Source organism: Salvelinus namaycush, chromosome 3 (genome assembly GCF_016432855.1).
Source record: "Salvelinus namaycush isolate Seneca chromosome 3, SaNama_1.0, whole genome shotgun sequence".
Taxonomy (NCBI): domain Eukaryota; kingdom Metazoa; phylum Chordata; class Actinopteri; order Salmoniformes; family Salmonidae; genus Salvelinus; species Salvelinus namaycush.
Genome location: NC_052309.1, coordinates 20,059,965 through 20,076,972, shown reverse-complemented (window position 1 = coordinate 20,076,972; position 17,008 = coordinate 20,059,965). Strand labels below are relative to the sequence as shown.

The 17,008-nt window shown below is 42.8% G+C and overlaps 1 protein-coding gene across 1 annotated transcript in view; it reads right to left on the bottom strand.

Annotated features, from left to right (window-relative positions):
• Positions 1 to 212: 212 nt before the first annotated feature.
• Positions 213 to 17,008, bottom strand: part of LOC120043561 (roundabout homolog 2-like) — a 137,592-nt gene continuing 120,796 nt past the window's right edge. The window contains exons 19-27 of the mRNA XM_038988121.1: positions 15,250 to 15,276; positions 15,022 to 15,061; positions 10,106 to 10,233; positions 7,874 to 8,146; positions 6,457 to 6,625; positions 5,217 to 5,474; positions 3,865 to 4,061; positions 2,427 to 2,591; positions 213 to 496 (exon numbers count right to left, since the gene is read on the bottom strand). Coding sequence (XP_038844049.1) covers positions 213 to 496; positions 2,427 to 2,591; positions 3,865 to 4,061; positions 5,217 to 5,474; positions 6,457 to 6,625; positions 7,874 to 8,146; positions 10,106 to 10,233; positions 15,022 to 15,061; positions 15,250 to 15,276 — 1,541 coding nt within the window. The remainder of the gene's footprint in view (positions 497 to 2,426; positions 2,592 to 3,864; positions 4,062 to 5,216; positions 5,475 to 6,456; positions 6,626 to 7,873; positions 8,147 to 10,105; positions 10,234 to 15,021; positions 15,062 to 15,249; positions 15,277 to 17,008) is intronic.

Here is a 17,008-nt window from a genome sequence, read left to right as displayed (position 1 = left end):
TCTCTTTATATTCCATCCTGTAGCATTCGCAGAGGGGAAATCTCATTGCACTTATAGACAAGGTGTCCTGGGACAGGCAGCACTGGAGGGTCCGACTCACAAAGACTCTGAGAGATGAAGACACACAGACAGACAAAAGTGTGAATACAGTATATCACATATAACCAACAGAAAATTGCTTCACACCAACCAGAAACAATACCATTGTGTGACTACGGAGAGCCTGAATACATACATCGTTCTCCATAGCTATGCTCGGTGCTGTTGGGAGGCGGGTGGATGTTGTGTGGATGGTCTGTGCCCGCCCCAGCCGCAGCCCTGTGGCGTGTCCTGCCCAGAGTGGCCATGTTAGAGGGTCTGCCGCTCCAGGAGGCCATATGCTGCCGCTCCAGCGTTGAGACCATACACTCCTCTGGTGGGTCCGAGCCCCCAGACGCCCATGACCCATGCAGCCTTGCCCCCACACTGTGGACAGGCTCAGGGGTAGGAGAGGCCACTGATGAGGGAGAGGAGGACATAAGGCACTGGTTAATACTGCTCCCAAGATGGGTTATACACAGCGGCCTTTGTAATCGGTTGAACATGTCACAGAGATCAGCATGGCTATATACACTGAGTGGACAAAACATTCTGTAACATAGATTGACCAGGTGAAAACTATGAACCCTTATTGATGTCACTTAATAAATCCACTTCAATCAGTGTAGATGAAGGGGAGGAGACAGCCTTTTATGGCTGCAGTCCCGTTAACGGGATCGATATGACAACAGCCAGTCAAAGTGCAGGGCGCCAAATTCAAAAAACAGAAATCTCATAATTAAAATTCCTCAGACATTCATGTGTCTTATATCATTTTAAAGGTAATCTTGTTGTTAATCCCACCAAAGTGTCCATTTCAAATAGGCTTTTCAGCGAAAGCACTACAAACGATTATGTTAGGTCACCACAAAACCACAATAACCACAGCCATTTTTTCCAGCTAAAGATAGCTTTCACAAAAACCAGAATAGAGATAAAATTAATCACTAACCTTCGATTATTTTCATCAGATGACACTCATAGGACTTCATGTTACACAATACATGCATGTTTTGTTTGATTAAGTTCATATTTATATAAAAAAATCTGAGTTTACATTGAGGCGTTAGATTCACTAGTTGCAAAAACATCAAGTGACTTTGCATAGCCACATCGTTTCAACAGAAATACTCAACATAAATATAAATTATAATACAAGTAATACACATAGAATTATAGATATACCTCTCCTTAATGCAACCGCTGTGTCAGATTTCAAAAAAACTTTACGGAAATATAAACCATGCAATAATCTGAGACGGAGCTCAGATGATTAGCCAAATTAGCCACCATGTTGGACTCAACAGAAACCAGAAAATACATGATAAATGTTTCCTTACCTTTGATGAATTCATCAGAATGCAGTCCTAGGAATCCCAGGTCCACAATAAATGCTTGATTTGTCTGTTATTTATGTCAAATTAGCTACTTTCGAATTGTTTACCAAACGCCCTAACCAAAGTCCCAAAGCGCGACCACTATAACGTGACGAAATGTCCAAACGTTCCGTTACAGTCAGTAGAAACATGTCAAACGATGTACTGAATCAATCTTTAGAATGTTGTTAACATACATCTTGAATAACGTTCCAACCGGAGAATTACATCGGCTTCAATTGAGAGATGGAACGGAGCTCACTCTCACATGAACGCGCCAGTTCAATGTGTGGGCACCTCATGGCAGTGATTACTAATTTCTGTCTCCTTCAACCCCCCTTCACATTAGAGTCATCAGACTTAGTTATATTGACTGTTGACATCTAGTGGAAGCCGTAGGAAGTGAAAACCCATCCATATCTCTCTGTATTTTCAATGAGAGCTTGGTTGAAAATATGGCACCCCCAGAAAAAAATCCAAACAGGAAGTGGAACTTCTCAGGTTTTTGCCTGCCATATGAGTTCTGTTAATCTCACAGACATAATTCAAACAGTTTTAGAAACTTTAGAGTGTTTTCTATCCAATACTAATAATAATATGCATATATTATATTATTAAGAACCGCAACACTGCCTGGTTTTTCATGCTCAACAGTTTCCCGTGTGTATCAAGAATGTTCCACCACCCCAAGAACATCCAGTCAACTTGACACAACTGTGGGAAGCATTGGAGTCAACATGTGCCAGCATCCTTGTTGAACGCTTTCGACACCTTGTAGTGTCCATGCCCCGACAAATTGAGTCTGTTCTGAAAGAAAATGAGGTTGTGCAACTCAATATTAAGAAGGTTTTCTTAATGTTTTGTACACTCAATGTAGTTCGCTATAAACCACATTCAACAAAGAGAGATCCCATCCACCTTCCCCATCTCTCTCTCTGTCTGTCCTCTCTGCCCCCTCACCCCATGTCTTACCATCTGTGGGGGAGTCTCTCCGGCGGGGCAGTGTCCCAACAGTTTCTGCCTGGGGTTTGCGTCCAGTGTGTGTGGCCCTCTGGTGACCGAGGCTCTGTGTACCCAGAGCACTGCTCTCTGTGGAGCCTGAGCTGACTGGTCGACCCCGCTGGGAGTAACCTTTACCTCCAGGGGGCGATGGAGAAAGGACAGGGACACAGGGACAGAGAATTAGGGAGACGCACAACATAGTTAATCAGTTTAGATTAGCAAGAAATGACTCATTATCATAGCTTTGCACTGCTAAACTATATGCTAGAAATGATTCAGTGTAGTACTAAAATGAACTCAAGTATGAAAAAATACATGTTGTAAATCAAATTAACTGAGGAGAGGAAGATAGAGGGGGTACAAATCAGTGCAAGAAACCTTCCTAGATAAGACTGTTTGTGTGGGTAGTATGGGTAAACGTTCACATCTTGACAATTCAAGGTAAAGGATACGATGTGGTTATAATTCCTGGCTCCCACCCTAAGTGCATTGGACTTTCTGTGTGTGTGTGTGTGTGTGTGTTGGCCTGGTCTTTGCGGGAGAGGAGACAACGGAGAGACCATTGTAGAGATAAGCTGATCTAGCATAGCATTCTCCCCATAGAGGCAACACAGCAGATTACTGCACATCACCTACTTTATCACAGACACACCACAGTATATTAGCACAGTTTCCCGTGTCTCAGCCAGCACGCCATACGTTCCATGATCTCCTTGACTAGGACTGAACCATGGTCTCACTCTCCCCCACAACACAGACTAGTGGTCTACAAAAACACATCACACTTTTGACCTCTGGATCTGTCCCCACACCTTGTGCTCTCACTCTCCTCATAGCTTTTGAGGTTAGACACTCTTCCGAGTCATTCGCTTTAGAGAGGCTAAAAGACTAAGTGTTTAGACAATATGGTCATAAACTTGAAATGGCTTTGAGTGATTGAACAAAAAAACCAAAATTAGATATTGTGGAGAAATGATTGCTTCCATCTGAAATAAAAAAACTAGCCAGTTTAACGTTTCTTTATTTAATGGAGATGGATTTCACTCATGTGTCCACACCAGACTACAATACATCTTTCCCTTTCATTAAATTCCTTGTTCAAATTAATGAGTCTGAATATCACAATATGAAACAATCAGACAATTGGTTCTGAGTATGACACGATACGGTTGAGAAAATTGGAAATAATAAAACTGTCAGTCGAAACTGCATAATGAGCAAGGCATTTAGTCTCCGTAAGTGGTGACTGAATAAAACCATATTGCTATTGCCAATTTTTCTCACTGCTCCCAAATCTTTGTCATCCTGCTCGATGTAAAGACGGGTGCACCTGTCTGCACTGTGAAGAAATGTGGGGCATGATCTGAGTGTATGTATTTGTGTGTGTGTGTGTGTGTGTGTGTCTCACCTGAGTCCTCATGGTTGTCCATGCTGCATCTGGCCGTGTAGTCAAAGCCACAGAGCTGATGTGACACTCCGTAGGCTTCATCCTCCTCCTCTTCCTCACACGGGATGTTGTTTCCCAGGTCAGACCCAAGCGTGCTAGACACGTACCCCATCGGAGGGACAGGGGCCATAGGTGGGTGTTGGCTGCCCTTCATATGCCTGTATAGAACATGAGGGAACATGTTATGGCGCTGAGGTAGAGGTAGAGAAAGACACTAACAAACAGGAAGTAAAGGCCAAAACACAAATCCACGAACAACCAAATACCAGAGTGCAGTACTAGAGCCCCGTTCAGCATGTTTGAGTGAGTGCCTGTGTGGGAGATTGAATTAATTATTTTCCATGTGCGGCGCGCGGCGATTACTTTGGCTAATTCTGCGGTGCTCGTGCTCGCACTAACACAATGAACTGGTAATTGTCTGGGGGAAGGGAGAAGAATGGCAGGCTAGGCAGGGCTGTCAGTAACATGTCTGTTATCTCCCCCACAGCTGTCCCCTCTGAAGCCTCGCCCCACGCCTCGCCCCACGCCTCGCCCCACGCCTCGCCCCACGCCTAGCCCCACTATGGATGAGACACCCATGTAATTAGCAGTTCTTGTTCCTGTTGTCAGAGCAGCACGCTAGGCCAAACCCCATCATTACCACCTCAACGCTATTTCCTACTGACATAACAAGTTTCCCAATGAGGTGTAATCAATGAAGGGCTGTTTTTATATTTTGCAGGAAACATGAAACCAGGGGATAGGATGACATACCTAAATACCACACTGATATGAAACACTCAAAAAAACTGGCTATTGATATACAAAAGCATCCAGATCAATTGGAGAGAATGACACCTCATTCATCCACAGCACAAATCAGAAATTGCAGGGTAAATGTCTCATGATTGAAATATCATAGGCAATTTAGTCTAACAAGTACCTGTGGCAATTCAAAAGAACACAAAGTACAGTACTTTGTGTTCTTTTCATAGTGGAAAGTGGATACATAACACACTGAAAACATGTAGCAAAGACAATTGTTGTATCATATCATGATCTACGGATACATAGAAAGTAGTCTCTCTCGCCAGACTCAGACTTGAGAAGAGACTAGAAAGAAAGTAGTCTCTCTCGCCAAACTCAGATTTGAGAAGAGACTACATGGAAAGCAGTCTCTCTCACCAGACTAAGACTTGAGAAGAGACTACATAGAAAGTAGTATCTCTCACCAGACTCAGACTCGAGAAAAGACTACGTAGAAAGTAAAGAGGTATAATATATTTTTTTAATAAAGACATTGACAGATCCACAGTAAATTCTCTCCTGCTCACCACGTCTGTTTGGCCACTTGGTACTGGTAGGCTCTGGTCAGCTCATCCAGGTGGGCCTGCAGCATGGACTGCATCTCCTCGTGGTGGGTGGAGCTAAGGGAGGAGGATGACGGTTGGCTGTAGGGAGCTGCTGCCGGGGAGGAAGCCACTCCCCTGAGGGGCGGGGTGGGCACTCGCTCCTCCTCTAGATCGCTTTCCAATCCCTGGTGGAGGTACGTCTGAACAGGAAGGGGCGGGGCCCAGATGTCGCTGTCATACCTGCAACATGAACTACAATGTGAGTAATTTGAACTAAAACCGTATCCTGCACTTCTCTGTGGATGTGTGTGTTTAAGGTGTTTAGAATTCTAATTGTTATTGCTAGTGCACAGTGACCTGCTCTCAGTGTTGTACGCTTAGCTCACAGACAAATACAATTGTTTTTCTACTGGTTTGTATTTTGCCAGACCATTAAAAACATTGTTATCTGATGTTCTATCTCTCAGCAGAGGGAGAGAGGGAATTACACACATTTGCTGCTGTTTGTAATTACAAATCCACTGGCAGGGATGGGATGGTGAGATCAAATTACAAGATCTAACCACATGCTGTTTTGTCATAAGTGGTGGTTAAACCAGCCAAAGCTGTCTGAAACGGGCTGCAAGATATGTGTGCACACCCCAAGGGTTTCCCACTGCCATCCTTTCAAAAAATGCCTGTGACAAAAACAGTGTATTTTTCATGTAATACCAAGCAGAGTAATGAAGGTTTCCTCAGTATGACTAGTACAGGCATCGGCAGAGGGAGCTTACTACTCCATGTAGCAACCTCCTGCTCGTCTGTGCTTAGCGCTCTCCTTGAGTACACACACACACACACACACACACACACACACACACACACACACACACACACACACACACACAAACACACACACACACACACACACACACACACACACACACACACACACACACACACACACACACACACACACACACACACACACACACACACACACACACACACAGCAAGAGATATAGGAGAGTTCAAGGAGAGAGAGAGAGCCACGCTGGTTACAGCCAATTAGGAGAGGGTTTGCTTTCCTCTCAGTGGTTCACAGACATACCTCAGATCCCTTATAGACAAGAGAGGCTGCATGTGTTCCTTGTCATTATTTCACTTCCTGTGTAGCATCATGATATGATGTGTATAGGTGTATGTTTAGATGTGTGTCCAGACAGAGAGAATATTATCTTACCCTCCTCCATGGTTCTCTGGGGGGTAGTGGTCCACCTCGGTGCCTGGCAGAGGGTGCATGGGTGGGGGAGGCAGGGGCATGTTGACCCAACAGGACCCATTGGATTTGGAGGTCTTTGTCCCACCCTTTGACTTCTTTTTCTTGCCGCCCTTTCCACCTGAGGAGGAAAGAGAGAGAGAGAAAAAAAGACAGATAGAGAAAGGGAAGGGAAGTCAGAGATTGATAGTTTATCTTATCAGCCTGGTCTCTGCCTCACAATACGGAGATATCCCTATAGCCCTCAAGCTGTGGGTTTTAATGAGCTGATACTATTCCCCATTGGGTTCAAACACACACACATACACACACACTGCTGCTTGGAAAGCTATTTTATCATCACCTGGGCTTTCTCCCTCTCTTTCTCCCCCACCTGGCTCTCATTATTTCTCTCCTCTCAGTGTGCTGACGGAGCACTAAGACTTTTCCTCTATGTTGACATTTCTTAAAGAGGCGTAGAGACCTGGGGCCCGGGGCTGCAGGCTGGCTTCCTCCCTCCGTCTGTTCTCTCTCTTCCTCTTCCTCTCTGTTCATTATCTCTCTCAGGTAACCAGCATTCAGCTGAGCATACAGCCCAGAGCACATAAGAGAATGGACGTCCGACCAACAGACAGACAGCCTGAGACCCTCTCAACAATACGCCTCCCCTCCGCACAGCCAAGGTAATTGTATATCCACGGGTCAAAACACGGGTCAAAACACTGCCTCTGCTAATCAAATTAATCCAAAGAAATGTGCCTTAATTCTCTGACATTTCTAGGGTAGAAAAACTCCTGAGGCTGAGGAGTAAAAATCGACATGAGGAGAGAGGAGCGATTAACAACAATATCCTCAGGGTCCATTTTCAATGAAAATGTAAATATAACATTCTCCTCTCTCTGCTGCCCCCCTCTCGCTCCCTCTTTCTCTCGCTCTCTTTAATTTGTTTTTACGCAGTGTGTGTCTCTCTCTCTCTCTCTCTCCAAGGTGGCAGGTAGCCTAGTGGCTAAAATCTGTCAATGTGCCCTTAATTGCTCCTGTACTGTAAGTCGCTCTGGATAAGACCGTCTGCTAACATGTCAACTAAACATTCTGCTCTTTTCCAATCAATCTACTGAAAATAATCTCTTCTTCTATTGTTTCTAGACTCGAATGTTCTTTCTTCATCTCTCTTTCTCTACTCCTCCTCTACTAGTCCTATTGTTATTCCAAAAAGGCATCTAATGAATGCTAAGCTTCACTCTGTGACTGACCATCCAGCCGATGCTACAACCTAGCGAGATCTGATGCTATGCTTTAGAGCACGCTCCTTCGGGGCACACACACATTCACACATTCAAAACCACACAGCCCTACCCTGCCCATCCCCTCCCTGTGTTTCCCCAGTGTTGCTGTGGCGTACCGTTGCAGGGGCGTCCGTCGGTCATTGAGTAGCCCAGGTTGGCTATTTCCTGCTGGGCTCGAAGGGAAGCCTTCCAGCGAGGGTCTGGTCTGTCCACAGCCAGCTCATGGAAGCTGTTGGAATGCAGGATCTGAGTGGTGGCATAGGGGGTGGCCTGGCTGCCCCGTGCTGGGCTGCTGTAGCCCGCCTTGCCTGTGAAGTCTATACTGCTGTATATAGCACCATCAGACAGCATGGTACCTGTCTTTTCACCCGCTCCAGAGGGCAGCACGTCTGAGATGAGCGAGACAGCAGGGAACAGACAGAGATTCATGGAGAGATAAAGTTACCAATCTTTAAGGTCAGTGTGTAACACATTATCACTCCCTGCTGTTCCAGTGTTAGGCTCCCTGGATTAGTTAAACTGATATCAAATGAACTGAGATGAATCAAAGTGATTAGCTAGCAGAATAATTATCATGTTGTCATGCAATGCCTACGCTGTGACACAGGGAAAGGGCCTGTCACACAAGGCTGACCTTCAGCTTTACCCACAGGAGCCCCAGGCCTCTCATCAGCCTGGTGGGAGTTAAATGAGCTACAGGAAAATGGCACCAATACACACATAGCATCTCTCCTTCTCAAACAGCCACACACACAAGTACACAGACATAAACACTCACCACCACAAGCCCACATCTATTATTAGGAGATCAAGCTAACGAAGCTGGTGAAAACCTATTGAATTTGCTGCCGTTGGTTATTATTATTCTGCTTATGGATAAAGTTCTAACAACGCAATATTTTCCAGACAAGTACTTAAAACAACATGGCCGTTACTGACCAATAAGCATTTAATTTTGCGTGATCTGGCACATAAATCAGTCACAGATATTCCTATTGTAATAAAACTTGGTACACATGTTCCAAACAATCTGAAGGCTCAACCTGTGTCAGCACAACACAGTCGAGCTATTTTTATTTAACGAGGCAACTCATTTAAGATCAAGTTCTTATTTACAATGACGGCCTACCGGGGAACAGTGGGTTTACTGCCTTGTTCAGGGGCAGAACGACAGATTTTTACTTGTCAGCTCGGGGATTTGATCTAGCAACCTTTCGGTTACTGGCCCAACATTCTAACCACTAGGCTACCTACCAGCTATAACAGGAACATGTTTATATCTCTTAATCTGTGTGTGTTTGACTGTGGATTTATGTATGTGTGTAAAACGTTTCATTGTGAAACACTATCAATACTCCCGATGCACCTCTTCAGGTACTACTAACACTTTTGCCCTCTTTTAACAACTTTTCAACTCACTTCAACATTTATCAACAATGAATAACAGTATGTCCCTCTCGCTCTCTGTCTCTCGCTCTACCGCACCTGCTGTCTTGACCTCTGAATTCTCCACTATGAAAAGCCAACTGACATTTACTCCTGAGGTGCTGACCTGTTGCACCCTCTATAACCACTGCGATTATTATTTGACCCTGTTGGTCATCTACGAACGTTTGAACAACTTGAAGAACGATCTGGCCTTAATGGTAATGTACTCTTATAATCTCCACCGGTCACCGCCAGAAGAGGACTGGCCACCCCTCAGAGCCTGGCACCTCTCTAGGTTTCTTCATAGGTTCCTGCTTTTCTAGGGAGTTTTACCTTGCCACCTTGCTTCTAGGTCTGCAATGCTTACTCTTTGGGTTTTAAGCTGGGTTTCTGTTTAAGCACTTCGTGACATCTGCTGATGTAAAACGGGCTTTATAAATACATTTGATTGATTGACCTAGCTTGAACCCTGGCAATGCTGCTTGCAGGTTTAATTATTACTATTATTATTATTACTACAGCTAGTATGAAAGTGTATTAAATCAATCATGGACAGACAGAAGAAACACATACACACTCTCAAGTTCTTGTCAGTTATTTTAAGCCAATAGTGATGAGAGAGTTAACGTGATCCAGAGAGACTGAAAGTCCAAAGTGTGTGTGTCAGCCTGTCAGTGTGCCTGCTGAAGTATACCCTCCACACTGAATAATGCATGCCGCTCATACATGTATTAACATCCTCTCACTCTGGGCACATGACCTTTGACCTCTGGCCTCACTGTGGGGCCATGGTGTGGCCGTGGCATAGAGTGACACCGTGGTCAGCTGGGAGGGTCTGGGTCAGCCCTCTCTCAACCTCCATTCTCTAGTTCCCTGGGTTTGGTTCTGTTTGACCAGGGGTGATACCTCTGTGTTCTTACCTCCTCTGCCAAAGTTTCCTCTTTCCTTTGTACCTCCCATGCCCCCATTTGCTGGCAGGCTGGTGGAGGGCCAGGAGTCAGCCAACCAGGGGAATCCTGGGTCACCGGCTTTCAGCAGACCAGGATGACTGTTTTTTAGAAAGATATAGAGGAGAGGGAGGGAGAAAGAAGGGATACATAGAGAGAATGGGAAAGAGGGGAGGGAATGTGAGATTGTTATTAGACAAACCTCTGGTGCTGTCTGAATCCCAGCAATATTATTCATTTTCTCACATGTTGTAATAACGACTGCTTCAACAACAAATTGCTGTGGAACCTCATTCAGCATATCTGCTCCTCTGGAGCAGCCTGGAGCAGAGGCAACAATAAACAAGCAAACAGAGAGACATAAAAAACTGACAAGTCCACAAATCAGTGCTGGGCTTTAGCGCCCCTAACACCCCCTGGAGAAACGGACCAGGACTAAATGCACAGACATTAAATCAGTTTTAGAGCCCAGCACTACAGAAATTTCCATTTTAAATGTAGAATCATGGAGGGCCTTCTGGCGGTTAGTCTGCCAGCCCGGGGAAGTTGGGTAGTGTCTCCATAGCAACACACACGGCAACACTCATAGGATGGTTTGGTGAAACCACCCCTCCCATATTGCACAGGAAATTGGCAATTTCACTCCATTGTCTGAAATAAATACAGAAATACTTGTATTTTGTTACTAAGAGTTGAATAAGGAACATATATAGGATCTTAACCTCTTTGGGCTCAAGGGGCAGTATTGAGTAGCCAGATAAAAGGTGCCCATTTCAAAAAGGCCTCGTACTCAATTCTTGCTCGTACAATATGCATATTATTATTACTATTGGATAGAAAACACTCTCTAGTTTCTAAAACCGTTTGAATTATATCTGTGGGTGAAACAGAACTGGACTTAGAGCAATTTTCCTATGTGTATGTCATAATGCAGAATTTTGCTGGCTGTTCTGAGACCTGTGTATTAATTTGCCTGTCCTCTATTGGTTGAGATGCACTGCATACGCCTTCCACTGGGTGTCAGCGAATAGGGAGAGTTGAAATGGAGTTTCTACGTAGGTCCCAAAGGTTATAAATTGCTTGGAACCGAAGTGTCCCATCTTTCCACTCTTCGCTCTGACGCAGGAAGGGTCTTGGCATGTCATTTTAGAAGCTCCCGTATTAGCTCCTAGATATATCCGGCTCTGTTTTTATTCGATATAGGTGTTGAAGACATCGTAATGTTGTTATTTTAAACCAAATTATATCAGTTTATGTCAGTATATTGCGATTTTCGGGTATTTATTTTCGTGACGTTTTAGGAAGTTGGGTATCTCTGGCCCACATGGCTATTGTTTATTGCTAATTGCAACGTTGAAGACGACGTTCTCCAACCTAGCAACGATTCTTTTGGACAAAGGACACATTTCCCAAGATTCTGATGGGAGTTCATCTAAAAGTAAGAACTATTTATGCTAATAATTCATTGTTCTGTTGAAAAATGTCAAATGCATAAGACGCCATTTCCTGCAGTGTAGCCTTGCGTTATCGCAGCCTGTATTGCGCAGTAAGGTTAATTTTAAAAATGTAATTCAGCGATTGCATTAAGAACTAATTTGTCTTTCAATTGCTGTCCAACCTGTATTTTTTTAGTCAAGTTTATGAATAGTATTTGATAAGAAAAGGTGCCTTTACAAGATGGCGCCGGACAGATTGCTTGACGTTATGGACACTATTCTCATTGTCTAAGCACGATTTGTGCCGCTAAATATGCACATTTTCGAACAAACTCTATATGCATTGTGTAATATGATGTTACAGGACTGTCATCTGAAGAATTCTGAGAAGGTTAGTGAAACAATTAATATATTTTGGTGGTTTATACGTTATAGCTATTTTTGCCTTGAATCAATGCTGTTGTTATGTTTGCTATTGTGCTAAGCTAATATAACGCTATATTGTGTTTTCGCTGTAAAACACTTGATAAATCGGAAATATTGTCTGGAATCACAAGATGCCTGTCTTTCAATTGCTGTACACTATGTATTTTTCAGAAATGTTTTATGATGAGTATTTAGTTATTTGGCGTTGGTGTCTGTAATTTTTCTGTCTGCTTTCGGTGCAATTTCTGACTGTAGCTGCAATGTAAACTATGATTTATACCTGAAATATGCACATTTTTCTAACAAAACATATGCTATACACTAAATATGTTATCAGACTTTCATCTGATGAAGTTGTTTCTTGGTTAGTGGCTATTTATATCTTTATTTGGTCGAATTTGTGATAGCTACTGATGTAGTAAAAAACTGATGGAGTAAAAATAGTGGTGTCTTTTGCTAACGTGGTTAGCTAATAGATTTACATATTGTGTCTTCCCTGTAAAACATTTTAAAAATCGGACATGTTGGCTTGATTCACAAGATGTGTACCTTTCATATGGTGTCTTGGACTTGTTAATGTGTGAAAGTTAAATATTTAAAAAAAATATCTTTTGAATTTCGCGCCCTGCACTTGAAGTGGCTGTTGTCATAAGTGTACCGACGTCGGGCTTGCACGCCAAACAGGTTAATTTGACCTGTATTGTCACAGCAAAATAATCCTGCAGCAACAGGATTTGAACCTTTAGTGTCGCTTGATGAGTGGTTAGGATGCCATGGTCGGTGGTTAGCTGGTCAAAATGAGGCTACATGAAAAGTGGAATACTGTTAATATAATGTGTTTGTGTGGGTTTTCAGGGAATTTATGTAACTCACGAAGCTCATCTGCATTTCCTGCGGCTCAAGAAAATTCTCAGCAACAACAGAGTGATCAAATTAAGATCGTATACTGTATCTGTATTTTTCACAATTTTATATCCGTGTTTTACCCTATTACCTTATCTAGCTGTTGGTTTAAAGAGAGGCTTCAGTCACATGCCTTTGTTTGCATTTGGTTAATTAATGCAGTAGTCCACAAATGCATTTCCCTGTGAGCCAAGCCTGCCAAGCGCTCAGGGAATTGTACACATCTGACTTGTGATGGCTTTAAAGGTGTTTAAACAAGTATGGGAGTAATTTCCATAAAAATCACACAGGCGTGTTCACACAAATTTACACAGACACACACATTGAATAATGCACACACACATGCGTGCGTGCACACACACCCGCACACACATAGACAAATACAGAGAATTCGGAAAGTATTCAGACCCCTTGACTTTTTCCATATTTTGTTACGTCACAGCTTTTTTCAAAAATGTATTAAATAAATAAAAATCCTCAGCAATCTAAACACAATACCCCATAATAACAAACTGAAAACAGGTTTTTCACATTTTTTGCACATTATTGTCTTTTTGATGGAGGCCACTGTGTTCTTGGGGAGCTTCAATGCTACAGAAATGTTTTGGTACCCTTCACCAGATCGATCGGGACAAGTCTCTGAATGTCCTTCAGTGGCCCAGCCAGAGCCCGGACTTGAACCCGATCGAACATCTCTGGAGAGACCTGAAAATAGCTGTGCAGCAAGGCTCCCCATTCAACCTGACAGAGCTCGAGAGGATCTGTAGAGAAGAATGGGAGAAACTCCCCAAATATAGGTGTGCTAAGCTTGTAGCGTCATATCCAAGAGGACTCAAGGCTGTAATCGCTACCAAAGGTGCTTCAACCAAGTAAAGGGTCTGAATACTAATGTAAATGTGATATTTCAGTTTTTTGTTTTCATAAATTGTATATATATATATATATATATATATATATATATATATATATATATATATATATATATATATATATATAAAAAAAAAATGTTTTTGCTTTGTCATTATGGGGTATTCTGTGTAGATTGATGAGGAACATATTTGTTTACATTTTAAAATAAGGCTGTATGTAACCTAACAAAATGTGGAAAAAGTCAAGGGGTATGATTACTCTCGCAAACACACACTTGTTGACACAGGCAACACAACACAGTTTATTTTAGTGTATTTTTTTGCTATATTTGTTTCAGCTCAGGACTGGATCTGTCTGCTCAGGTGTGACAAAGTAGAGAAATAGAGACGAAATAGAAAAAACACAAGACAGCAGAGAGAGAGAGGACAACCCTGATCCCTAGCTGCTGTGGGAGCTCTCTTCATATTCTCACTGAATCAGTGCCCAATGATATTCAGCCAATGATATTCAGAGCTAGGTATCTCTCTGCTCTGTAAGACAGACCACACTAGACTAGCTCTAGAAGACAGGGGTGATCTACATTCTTATACTGCCAGTGTCTGTAAGCATTAATATTAATTTCACTGCACCTGCGATAACATCTGCAAAACTGTGGATGCGACCAATAAACTTTGATTTGATCTGTCTGCCTGCAAGCCTGCCTGGGGTTTAGTGGGACTGGGGAGTCCCCTCTCCGGCCCCTCTCTCCTGGGTCATTATCACTGTACATCGTTACATATGCTTGCATTCTGGAGGCGTGCCGTGAGCCTCGCGGTAGCCTGTCTGTCGACAGGCAAATTCATCACCCCCTGGAAACGCCGCCACCGGCACCTCTGCACAGGATGAACGAGCCAATAAAAAAACCTGCTCTGCATGCATTAATCGTTTCTGATCATTTCACGGGAGTGATTGATGACTCACACAATCGATACATCAACGCACGTGTTGCACCAGGATGAATAAGTGGAGGAGCGTTGGAACATATAAGAAGTTAATTCATATTCCAATGACTTTGTGCCCTCCATGAAGGTTGATCAAGTTCCATCATCACACTAACATCTATGTCGTTCCACAAGGGATGTACCATCACTTCTAATGTTTATTTGTTACTGTAAAGCCCATGGCATGACAATGTGTTTGAGTGATGGGAGGGTTGAGTGACTTAATAAGGATTTTGATTGTATTATGGAAAGGTTTTAGAGGTGTGGTCCTCACCTTCCATTTCCAATCAGGCCTCTGTCTCGTTGGAATGTCACTGTGGTCCAACCAGAGAGAGATGGCAGGGAGTAGAGAGAGAGAGAGGGAAGAATTTTAATCAGAAGAGTTCTTTGTTAAGATTGAATGTGTTTCAAGCTGTTATATATTTTTCTCATATATATTCTCTAAATATATTCTAGCCCAATATCCAAAGTTAGCTGACAAGACAGGACAAATGGTCAATACCTGCACGGGTAAAGGTGAAGGACTGAACTGCAAAACAAAAAGACAGAGAGTGTGTGTGTGTGTGTGTGTGTTAAAAGCCTGTCGACACTCGACACAGTCGATGTAACATCAGCATAAACAAACATGAACACAACCACAGACATAAAAAATATGCAAACACCATCCTTTTGACGATGGTAGTCACATTTTGATCAGGAAAAATGTGACACAAGAATAACTAGAGTATGGAGGTTGGCTGGATGAGAAATACAAAGCAGGCAGGAAAAAGGAGACAGAAACATTTAACTGGATATTGAAGATACATTTGCTCTGAGAGGGGTGGGATCAGAGGAGCAGCGATGGTGAATAAAGTAAATCACTATTGAATTAGGTAATCAACATGGTTTCCACACCAGCCACTGAAGCATGGTGATAGCAATACACATTATAATGAGAATAGTCCAGAGCTACATGCTACCCACCCATCCCCCAGAAGGCCAATCGAAAAATAAGCATAACTAAATCTGGAAAATGCATTTACGGCTAATGTGTGAACATGGGTCACGGTTCCATAATGAAAGGGAATGTGAATTACTTATTTGAAATGAGTGTATTTGAGTTTTAATGTGCAGTTTTGATGGGATTGTGTTTATAGCCGATGCATATAGGTGCACAATGGATTAAAGCAAATATGACTTATTTCCGTCTGAGCTGAACATCTCTACCTTTGTTCTGCATTAAATGATATACCATCGAGCCAAAACACCTCTGTCTCTCACCTCTGGGATTCCACTTACTCACACTAGACACATCCTCTAAAGGCAGTTGGGAAAGCTAGTCTACACTGTGTTTGCATAGTGGTTCTGATCTCTGTTGATATTACTCAGGCCTGTGTCTGTAACAGTATATAGTGTGTCTGATCTGTGTTGATATTACTCAGGCCTGTGTCTGTAACAGTATATAGTGTGTCTGATCTCTGTTGATATTACTCAGGCCTGTGTCTGTAACAGTATATAGTGTGTCTGATCTGTGTTGATATTACTCAGGCCTGTGTCTGTAACAGTATATAGTGTGTCTGATCTGTGTTGATATTACTCAGGCCTGTGTCTGTAACAGTATATAGTGTGTCTGATCTCTGTTGATATTGCTCAGGCCTGTGTCTGTAACAGTATATAGTGTGTCTGATCTCTGTTGATATTACTCAGGCCTGTGTCTGTAACAGTATATAGTGTGTCTGATCTCTGTTGATATTGCTCAGGCCTGTGTCTGTAACAGTATATAGTGTGTCTGATCTCTGTTGATATTACTCAGGCCTGTGTCTGTAACAGTACATAGTGTGTCTGATCTCTGTTGATATTACTCAGGCCTGTGTCTGTAACAGTATATAGTGTGTCTGATCTCTGTTGATATTACTCAGGCCTGTGTCTGTAACAGTATATAGTGTGTCTGATCTCTGTTGATATTGCTCAGGCCTGTGTCTGTAACAGTATATAGTGTGTCTGATCTCTGTTGATATTACTCAGGCCTGTGTCTGTAACAGTATATAGTGTGTCTGATCTCTGTTGATATTACTCAGGCCTGTGTCTGTAACAGTACATAGTGTGTCTGATCTCTGTTGATATTACTCAGGCCTGTGTCTGTAACAGTATATAGTGTGTCTGATCTCTGTTGATATTACTCAGGCCTGTGTCTGTAACAGTATATAGTGTGTCTGATCTCTGTTGATATTGCTCAGGCCTGTGTCTGTAACAGTATATAGTGTGTCTGATCTCTGTTGATA